Source organism: Dendropsophus ebraccatus, chromosome 2 (assembly GCF_027789765.1).
Source record: "Dendropsophus ebraccatus isolate aDenEbr1 chromosome 2, aDenEbr1.pat, whole genome shotgun sequence".
NCBI classification, from domain to species: Eukaryota; Metazoa; Chordata; class Amphibia; order Anura; family Hylidae; genus Dendropsophus; species Dendropsophus ebraccatus.
This window is the reverse complement of record NC_091455.1, coordinates 6,390,081-6,401,519: the sequence shown is the minus strand read 5'-3', so window position 1 is coordinate 6,401,519 and position 11,439 is coordinate 6,390,081. Positions and strand designations below refer to the sequence as shown.

At 48.9% G+C, this 11,439-nt stretch overlaps 1 protein-coding gene across 1 annotated transcript; it reads left to right on the top strand.

The window, feature by feature from the left end:
- The first annotated feature begins 401 nt into the window (after positions 1 to 401).
- LOC138784262 (lymphocyte antigen 6E-like) lies at positions 402 to 8,552 on the top strand. Its single transcript, XM_069959776.1, has 3 exons — positions 402 to 453; positions 5,595 to 5,711; positions 8,344 to 8,552. The coding sequence occupies exons 1-3, from the start codon at positions 402 to 404 to the stop codon at positions 8,550 to 8,552; spliced, it is 378 nt and encodes a 125-aa protein (XP_069815877.1).
- The last annotated feature ends 2,887 nt before the right edge of the window (positions 8,553 to 11,439 follow it).

Sequence of the window (11,439 nt, the reverse complement as noted above, 5' to 3'; positions counted from 1 at the left end):
TATTCTGGTGTTATATACAGTCCTGTTATTCTGGGTGTTATATACAGTCCTGTTATTCTGGGGGTTATATACAGTCCTGTTATTCTGGATGTTATATACAGTCCTGTTATTCTGAGTATATACAGTCCTGTTATTCTGAGTATATACAGTCCTGTATACTTTCCTATATGATGTCACTGGGATATGGCTCAGTTACTCAGGTGCTCATTAATTGGGATGATGGGGGAGGGGCAGTGATAATGGAGGAGAGGGATGTTTTGTTGCGTGTGATCTCCAGTCATTACATTTGCACTTCGTGTAGGAGACAGGACAGGTGGGAATTGGTACCTACCATGTTGTTATCATTTACAATATACAAACACATATAGAATCCTCCCCGATCGCACAGATGACAGAACACAATGGCAGCGTACACAAGCCTCCTCCTGGTGATCGCCCTCTGTGCTACCACAGGTAAGACCCCACACCTGATACCATACTGTAATGATGGGGGAGGGACACAGGTAAGACCCCACACCTGATACCATACTGTAATGATGGGGGGACACAGGTAAGACCCCACACCTGATACCATACTGTAATGATGGGGGGATACAGGTAAGACCCCACACCTGATACCATACTGTAATGATGGGGGGGACACAGGTAAGAACCCACACCTGATACCATACTGTAATGATGGGGGGACACAGGTAAGACCCCACACCTGATACCATACTGTAATGATGGGGGGACACAGGTAAGACCCCACACCTGATACCATACTGTAATGATGGGACACACAGGTAAGACCCCACACCTGATACCATACTGTAATGATGGGGGGACACAGGTAAGACCCCACACCTGATACCATACTGTAATGACGGGAGGACACGGGTAAGACCCCACACCTGATACCATACTGTAATAATGGGGGGGGACACAGGTAAGACCCCACACCTGATACCATACTGTAATGATAGGGGGGGGGACACAGGTAAGACCCCACACCTGATACCATACTGTAATAATGGGGGGGACACAGGTAAGACCCCACACCTGATACCATACTGTAATGGTGGGGGGACACAGGTAGGACCCCACACCTGATATCATACTGTAATGATGGGGGACACAGGTAAGACCCCACACCTGATACCATACTGTAATGATGGGGGGACACAGGTAAGACCCCACACCTGATACCATACTGTAATGATGGGGGGACACAGGTAAGACCCCACACCTGATATCATACTGTAATGATGGGGGAACACAGGTAAGCTCCCACACCTGATACCATACTGTAATGATGGGGGGGACACAGGTAAGACCCCACACCTGACACCATACTGTAATGATGGGGGGACACAGGTAAGACCCCACACCTGATACCATACTGTAATGATGGGGGGGGGACACAGGTAAGACCTCACACCTGATACCATACTGTAATAATGAGGGGGGGCACAGGTAAGACCCCACACCTGATACCATACTGTAATGATGGGGGACACAGGTAAGACCCCACACCTGATACCATACTGTAATGATGGGGGGACACAGGTAAGACCCCACACCTGATACCATACTGTAATGATGGGGGACACAGGTAAGACCCCACACCTGATACCATACTGTAATGATGGGGGGGGACACAGGTAAGACCCCACACCTGATACTATACTGTAATGATGGGGGGGGGCACAGGTAAGACCCCACACCTGATACCATACTGTAATGATGGGGGACACAGGTAAGACCCCACACCTGATACCATACTGTAATGATGGGGGACACAGGTAAGACCCCACACCTGATACCATACTGTAATGATGGGGGGCACAGGTAAGACCCCACACCTGATACCATACTGTAATGATGGGAAGCACAGGTAAGACCCCACACCTGATACCATACTGTAATGATGGGGGGGGGGGACACAGGTAAGACCCCACACCTGATACCATACTGTAATGATGGGGGGGGACACAGGTAAGACCCCACACCTGATACCATACTGTAATGATGGGGGGGGGGACACAGGTAAGACCCCACACCTGATACCATACTGTAATGATGGGGGGGGGGGGGGAAAGGTAAGACCCCACACCTGATACCATACTGTAATGATGGGGGGGACAGGTAAGACCCCACACCTGATACCATACTGTAATTATGGGGGGGGGGGGACACAGGTAAGACCCCACACCTGATACCATACTGTAATGATGGGGGGGACACAGGTAAGATCCCACACCTGATACCATACTGTAATGATGGGGGGACACAGGTAAGACCCCACACCTGATACCATACTGTAATGATGGGGGGGACACAGGTAGGACCCCACATCTGATACCATACTGTAATGATGGGGGACACAGGTAAGACCCCACACCTGATGCCATACTGTAATGATGGGGGGACACAGGTAAGACCCCACACCTGATACCATACTGTAATGATGGGGGGGGGACACAGGTAAGACCCCCCACCTGATACCATACTGTAATGATGGGGGGACACAGGTAAGACCCCACACCTGATACCATACTGTAATGATGGGGGGGACACAGGTAGGACCCCACATCTGATACCATACTGTAATGATGGGGGACACAGGTAAGACCCCACACCTGATACCATACTGTAATGATGGGGGACACAGGTAAGACCCCACACCTGATACCATACTGTAATGATGGGGGGGGGGGGGGGACACAGGTAAGACCCCACACCTGATACCACACTGTAATGATGGGGGGGGGGGGACACAGGTAAGACCCCACACCTGATACCATACTGTAATGATGCGGGGACACAGGTAAGACCCCACACCTGATACCATACTGTAATGATGGGGGGTACATAGGTAAGACCCCACACCTGATACCATACTGTAATGATGGGGGGACACAGGTAAGACCCCACACCTGATACTATACTGTAATGATGGGGGGACACAGGTAAGACCCCACACCTGATACCATACTGTAATGATGGGGGGGACAGAGGTAAGACCCCCACACTTGATACCATACTGTAATGATGGGGGGGACACAGGTAAGACCCCACACCTGATACCATACTGTAAGGATGGGGGGACACAGGTAAGACCCCACACCTGATACCATACTGTAATGATGGGGGACACAGGTAAGACCCCACACCTGATACCACACTGTAATGATGGGGGACACAGGTAAGACCCCACACCTGATACCATACTGTAAAGATGGGGGTACACAGGTAAGACCCCACACCTGATACCATACTGTAATTATGGGGGGGGACACAGGTAAGACCCCACACCTGATACCATACTGTAATGATGGGGGGACACAGGTAAGACCCCACACCTGATACCATACTGTAATGATGGGGGGGGGGGGCACAGGTAAGACCCCACACCTGATACCATAATGTAATGATTGGGGGGGAGACACAGGTAAGACCCCACACCTGATACCATACTGTAATGATGGGGGACACAGGTAAGACCCTACACCTGATACCATACTGTAATGATGGAGGGACACAGGTAAGACCCCACACCTGATACCATACTGTAATGATGGGGGGGGACACAGGTAAGACCCCACACCTGATACCATACTGTAATGATGGGGGGGGCACAGGTAAGACCCCACACCTGATACCATACTGTAATGATGGGGGGGACACAGGTAAGACCCCGCACCTGATACCATACTGTAATGATGGGGGGGGGGCACAGGTAAGACCCCACACCTGATACCATACTGTAATGATGGGTGGGACACAGGTAAGACCCCACACCTGATACCATACTGTAATGATGGGGGGGGGCACAGGTAAGACCCCATACCTGAGTGTCTTTACAACTGATTCTCTTTGGCAGGGGTAATGAATCATTATTGTAAACCTTATCTGTTCGTGTATGCTACTAGATGCAATAACGATATTAATTTTATGTTCATTTGATTAGTTAGTTTGGCATTAGTCCTCTAAGCTCAAAGGAAGGACAATCCTTCGGCCATGTTTCCCTAACGGGTTTCCTCCATAGGGGTTTTTTCCTCCCCTGAGTGCTGGAGAATGTCTATATATTAGCTATGTTTAGCACAATCTTCATAGTTTTTGCCTAGATTTGTAGCTCTAGGTTATATATTCATGGCATTGAATTAAAGGGGTATTCCACTCGAACATAACTTTTAATATGTTGCTGCCAATGGTGAGACTAATAATTCCTTCCATATTTGTTATTATCTATTCAGTCTCCTTCCTCAAGTTCTGAGCTGCTGCTTTATGCTGAAAGCACAAAAATCTGTGTGTGAGCTTTTCTCTCTGTCCTCCTTCTTCCCTCTCCCTTTTGAGACAGCTGAGGTAAACAAGTTCCTGGCAGGCCATATCTGCAACTTTGTAATGCTGGGAGGATTATTCACAGTGAGAGTTTATTAGCAACTTGACCTCAAAATAACCCTCCCAGGATTACAAAGAAGCTATAAAGTTGCAGATACAGCCGACCAGGGACATGTTTCCATTAGCCATCTCAGAAGTGAGGGGGGAGAAGACATGGCATGGACAGAGGTGACAGCAGAGAGCACTGTGTCAGACTGGAGTGAATACACCACTTCATGCAGGACATACAGCAGCTGATAAGTACTGGAAGACTGAGTTTTAAAAAGAAGTAATTTGTATAATGTTCTAATACAAGTTAATTTGAAAGCAAATAATTTTGCAGGAGTTGCCCTTTAAATTAATACCTATTACTTGCAGTGATGCTCCGATCTGTGATCATAATTCTCCCCCTTCATATATGATGTGTCTCACACACTGAAATGTCCATTGCCGGCTGAGATATTGGATTGGACAAGTATTAACAACTTCCACCTCACTTCCCTTTGTTTTCTCTACCCCCCGCCCCCCCTCTTCTTAAAGGGACAGTGTCATTAGAAAATTACTTATTGTATAAATAAGGTTTTTATGGTAAACATATTTTTTTAAAGAATTATTGTGATTTGTTTCTAATTTTCCAAGATATAATATAAAATAATCCTGATATCTTGCAGTTCTCATTCTCACCACTGGGGCTAAAACTAAGCTGAGACTTCCTGTTGTGTCTGTGGTGATAAGAGATGGCTGCTGTAAAGTGATCTGTACAGCATTGCAGCATCATGTGACACCAGTAGATAGAGGAGACAATAGCAGCTCCCAGTGGAATGACCTCTTCACAGGTCACAGAGCGCGCTCAGTAATGTCTCACATCCATCTCAAGGGGACAGAGTCGGTCTATTTTCCTCTATGTCCATGAGCCTGGCTGTAAAGCATATCACCAAATGCTGTTAAGAACAGCTCAGGTGATATGGCCAGCCCCATAGCAATGTACAAATACTAAAAAAAAATTACAGTCAGAAAATAGGAACAGATTAGAAAAAAAAGAAGTTTTAGTATCTGACTCTAATCAGTAACAGAAAATCTAGGTGACACCTTCCCTTTAAAGTGGACCCACTAATAATGAGTATGATACATGGGGGGATTAGATACAGCAGCTCGGCAGACTGTACCGCACAGATGACAGGTCTGGATGTATGGCTGGATGTGATTGGTCACCTCTCTCCTTTCACCTCCAGGTTACAGTCTACAATGTTACACCTGTGAGCTGGAATATTCCAACGACAAGTGCCTGACCGCGACCCAGTGCGATAGTAACGCCACCTCCTGCCTGACAACAGTGGGAACCAGTGGAGGTGAGCTCATCCAGTCATGTAACCCTGAGAATGACTGACAGGGTGTCACAAACCCGCCCCTTCCTGTAACATTAAATACATTCAGGAGGCCTGGATGCTTCCCTATAAATATAATATTACAGGTTCTGGCCACTAGATTACATGTGATCCAGGGAATATTCTCATGCCATTGGGATCAGGAAGGAAGTTTCTCTCTGTGATGGGGCAATTGGCCTCCGCCTCATAAGGGATTTTACCTTCCTCTGGATCAACAATGTTTCTGTAGGTTCAACTTGATGGACTCTTATCAAAATAAATTACCGCTGTGTATTATAGAACAGTTATGTGACTCGGTCAGTAAATCCATGTTAGATGAGCGGCCCGGCCTAAAGCCCTATAAGTGAATGTGTTACTGCAGACACATGACTCGGGTTAGTTTATCCATGTTAGATGAGCGGCCCGGCCTAAAGCCCTATAAGTGAATGTGTTACTGCAGACACATGACTCGAGTCAGTCAGAATATCCCTGTTAGATGACCAGGCCCGGCCTGAAGCTCTATAAGTGATTGTGTTACTGCAGACATGTGACTTGGTCAGTATATCCATGTTAGATGTCCAGGCCCGGCCTGAAGCCCTATAAGTGACTGTGTTACTGCAGACACATGACTCAAGTCAGTGGGTACTGTATATCCATGTTAGATGTCCAGGCCCGGCCTAAAGCCCTATAAGTGACTGTGTTACTGCAGACACGTGACTTGGTCAGTATATCTCTGTTAGATGTCCAGGCCCAGCCTAAAGCCCTATAAGTGACTGTGTTACTGCAGACACGTGACTTGGTCAGTATATCCCTGTTAGATGACCAGGCCCGGCCTGAAGCCCTATAAGTGACTGTCAAAAAGACAGAAATAGCTGCACATCGCACCCATGGCTGACACGAAAGCTTACTCAGCTACATTTAAAACCAACATCAGAAGTTAGTTTATAATTTGGCCAAACCATATTGCCTCATGTACCACGTGCAGGTCTTCTGATACACATGAGTCCCTAAAAAAAAAAAAAACATTACTGTGCCGGTCAGCGACCACAATCCCCGCAAAATGTGCGCAAGCAGAGAAGGGGGGCCTTGGAATGGTACTGCAACCCCATTGTCACAGGACCAGACCCTAAAGGGCCCCCCCGGACCCCGCAGGCGCCACCGGCGGAAAAAGTGGACGCCAAGCAACACAAGTGTGAACAAGCTCTTACCTCTTTCTATTCCTCTGCAGGTAGAATGGGAGAATACTAGGAGATCCTCCCCTTATGTACACAGGTGCTTCCTGCTAATTTGGATCACATGGGTCTTACAAAGCACGAGTGCTAGCCACAATGAAAAAAGGGACAGAATACATAAAATATGCACAAGCCAAAAAGACAGAAATGGCTGCACATCGCACCCATGGCTGACACGAAAGCTTATTCAGCTACATTTAAAACCAACATCATAAGTTAGTATATAATTTGGCCAAACCATATTGCCTCATGTACCACGTGCAGGTCTTCTGATACACATGAGTCCCTAACCAAAAAAACATCACTGTGCCGGTCAGCGACCACAATCCCCGGAAAACGTGCGCAAGCAGAGAAGGGGGGCCACGTGTCAGCCATGGGTGCGATGTGCAGCCATTTCTGTCTTTTTGGCTTGTGCATATTTTATGTATTCTGTCCCTTTTTTCATTGTGGCTAGCACTCGTGCTTTGTAAGACCCATGTGATCCAAATTAGCAGGAAGCACCTGTGTACATAAGGGGAGGATCTCCTAGTACTCTCCCATTCTACCTGCAGAGGAATGGAGAGAGAGGTAAGAGCTTGTTCACACTTGTGTTGCTTGGCGTCCACTTTTTCCGCCGGTGGCGCCTGCGGGGTTCGGGGGGGCCCTTTAGGGTCTGGTCCTGTGACAATGGGGTTGCAGGGCCATTCCGTGGCCCCTCTTCTCTGCTTGCGCACGTTTTGCGGGGATTGTGGTCACTGACCAGCACAGTGATGTTTTTTGGTTAGGGACTCATGTGTATCAGAAGACCTGCACGTGGTACATGAGGCAATATGGTTTGGCCAAATTATATGCTAACTTCTGATGTTGGTTTTAAATGTAGCTGAATAAGCTTTCGTGTCAGCCATGGGTGCGATGTGCAGCCATTTCTGTCTTTTTGGCTTGTGCCTATAAGTGACTGTGTTACTGCAGACACATGACTCGGTCAGTATATCCATGTTAGATGTCCGGGCCCGGCCTGAAGCCCTATAAGTGACTGTGTTACTGCAGACATGTGACTCGGTCAGTATATCCATGATAGATGTCCAGGCCCGGCCTGAAGCCCTATAAGTGACTGTGTTACTGCAGACATGTGACTCGGTCAGTATATCCATGATAGATGTCCAGGCCCGGCCTGAAGCCCTATAAGTGACTGTGTTACTGCAGACATGTGACTCGGTCAGTATATCCATGTTAGATGTCCGGGCCCGGCCTGAAGCCCTATAAGTGACTGTGTTACTGCAGACACATGACTTGGTCAGTATATCCATGTTAGATGTCCGGGCCCGGCCTGAATCCCTATAAGTGACTGTGTTACTGCAGACACATGACTCGGCCAGTTCATCTCGTCTCATTCTCTTTGGCTGTAGGTGGGAGCTCCATTTCCGTCATCATTAAGAGCTGTGAAGTTTATTGCACTCCACTAAAAATCGAAATTGCTGGAGCGACCGCCACCACCTACTGCTGCCGCACCGACCTGTGTAACAAAAGCGGCGGAGTCAGCGTCACGTCCAGCTATACGGCCATCATCCTGGCACTGGGAGCCGTCCTGACCGTCCTGAAGAGCTCAGTGCTGTAACCTCACTGTATAATACACCAATAAAGAGAATATAACACCATGATCTCCGATCCCTTATTGTTCCTTTCATCAATCTATTTGATTGCTGTCCATGCACAGAAATATTCCTGTGAGACTGAATATCTGCCATGACCGCATCACTCATAACAGCTGAGGGTTCGATGCACTGTCATTCAGATTAACAATCGTCTACAACATGGCGGGAACCTGGTTAGATGCTTCTTCATGGAGGAATGAGATTCTGGTGGGCACACTGGGCAATGTGCTACCACAGCCGGATCATGGGCACAAGAAAGCTGTAGCAGAACTGCTGCAATATGTGTAGAGAGTGTGTATGAGTAGAGAGGTGATCGTGCCGTACAGCAGACACAGCGTTAACTTACAGAACCGTCTCTATTATTCTTTCCAAATGAGACATGAATGGTTGTTTCCGCAGGTAATCCAGCAGAGAAGCACCATCCACAACGTCACAGGCTACACAGGTTTGTACCCATCTGCCCCTGGTGGATCCTCCTGTTCCTTGTAGTTCAGTTTATTCTCTGCAACAGCGCAGTGTATGCAGTGCCCAGAACATGCAGACTACTACTCCTATTATGTCCATTTCTATTGCTGTGTCAATGCCTGTTCTGGTAAGTGTTTGCACTGCAACTGCTGCTGGTTTTCCCCTAGTATTCTCTAGTAATGTGCATTCTCATGTGTATTCTCATGTATTCCTGTGTATTATTGCATTGTACAGTGGTATGCAAGGCTGTTGATCACGTGACCTGTAACCATGGTTCCTCCAATGGCCTACTAGCTCTGGCCAGGAGCAACCATGTGACCTCCCACTTCCTGCTGACAAGTCAGTTCAGCCCCTGCTTTCAAGCAAGGAGGTTGTGTTGTCCTGTCCTCTCCCTCAGAAGAGTGACTGAGTCTGCTGCTGTATTCAAGTCTTCGGCTGTATCTGCCTGCTCAAGTGTCCGGAGTCTTTTCTCTCATCTGGGTGTCATTCCGTTATCTCTCTTCATCGCTGCAAGGATTCACAGCAAGTATTATTCTCAAGCTAATCCACCCAGCAACGCTATTTCTCTCATACTCCTACTCCCATCATCCGACACGTATTCTCACAGCCTATGCAGCACCACTCCTGCTTTATTTGTCAAAGCCTGCTATATACCCGGTTGCACCCGGACAGAACTGTTGCTACTAGTTACCTCATCTATAATAAAACCGCTGTTACTGAACCCTGGCATTGGTGTCCACTAACTGGTGCCCTGACTAGGTGCAGCGAAGAATCGCATGCCCATCATCACCCGCAGATTCCACAGACCGGCTCTACAGCTGTGCCGCCCTCAGGCCTATACCGTGACAAGTATAACCCCTGCAGCTGCCCCGGTCATTGCCCGCTCATAACACCAGCACTGCGGAAGTGGCCCCCAGGGGCCAGGGCATCGCATTTTTGGCGTCACGAACAGGATACAGACTGTGTTGTGCCAACTGTCAGTACCCCCAGAACTGTACTGTTACCCCCCAGAGACTTTGCCGATTACTATGGGGGTGAAGTGTTTCGGGCCCTAAACAGTACCCAAGATGGCCGCCGTCTTCTTCAATTTCTGGCTGCGCCATACCCCGGAGAGGAGGGGGTTAACAGCCATGCAGCCAAAGCGCGGGAATCGTCCGGCGCCATAGACTTTCCATTGGCTGCTCCTGATTGGCTGCCGGGGTCGGATGACGTCACTGTTGCTGGGCAGATTCTGGAACCTGATCCTCCAGCCTGGCGCTCCTCCCCTTCCACCTTGCCGAGCTGGACCCAGCCTGCTTGTTGGCCCCGCTTCCATCTGATGACGACAGCTGGGGGTCCGTCAAGTCCGACGCCGCCGAATCTAGTCGGCCCGCTAGCCCAGCAGTCGGTCCCCGGGACCCGAACTCACCCTCTGACCGCAGCCTCTCCCCGGTACCAGTCGACCTGGCGTTCTCTACCGGAGGCTCGACCTCGCCTGACCGGGATGTGGCCGTGAGTACCGGGGTTACAGAGGCCCCTCTCCCTGTCCTTAGCGGGGAAAGAAAGCCCAGGCCTTCCTGTTATACGAGCCCCTGGCGACTCCCGGGTCCCGAGTCACCTCCCTTGCCCCAGTGGGTGTTCCGGGATGAACCTGCTATTGTCAAACTAGCAGAGGAGATCAAGCAGGCCCTCTCTCTCTTTCCTCCGGTGACTCAGACTACCCCTACCATGGCGAGCACCGTGACGTTCAACTCCACTACGGCCCAGCCACCCACTGCTCCTGCAGCTTCCACTACAGCGGGCTCGTCCACTACAGCTACCAGCGCTGCTGCTACCACCGCAGCCTGCTCTGCTGCTTCTGCTGCTGTGGCTAAAGCTGCTTGCTCCACTACTACGGTCACCTATCATGTGGCCCCCATCATCTCCCCTATCACCACGGTGGTGCCAAGCATTGTAGTCACTACGGCATCCAGTGATGCTTCTGCTCCAGGCCCTTCACACTATCGCTATCCGTGGAAGAAGAAAAAGAAGAAGCCTACTCAGGGTCCTCCAGGACATTTCTGCTAAGTATCCGTTACAGAGATGAGTCCTTAACTGTTTCTGTTGTCTAACTGTTTAATTGTTTCAGGTTCCTGCTATGCAACGTTCAAGGTTCGTGCCTGGTCCTCCTGACCAAGTTCCCTGTACTAACCAGCCATGAGCTGATGGACACTTACCATAACAAAAAGTTCTCTAGTGCCTGTCCCAGAGCCTTTTACATGGACGATGTCTAATTGCCTAAAAGAGACTCTACCTAACAGAGACACTTAACCCATTCCTTCCTAATGCACTTTCCTGTGATTGTGTGTTCCACACAGGGTATTATTGCACTTATTTCATTATTGCACTTTTCCTACTATTGCATTT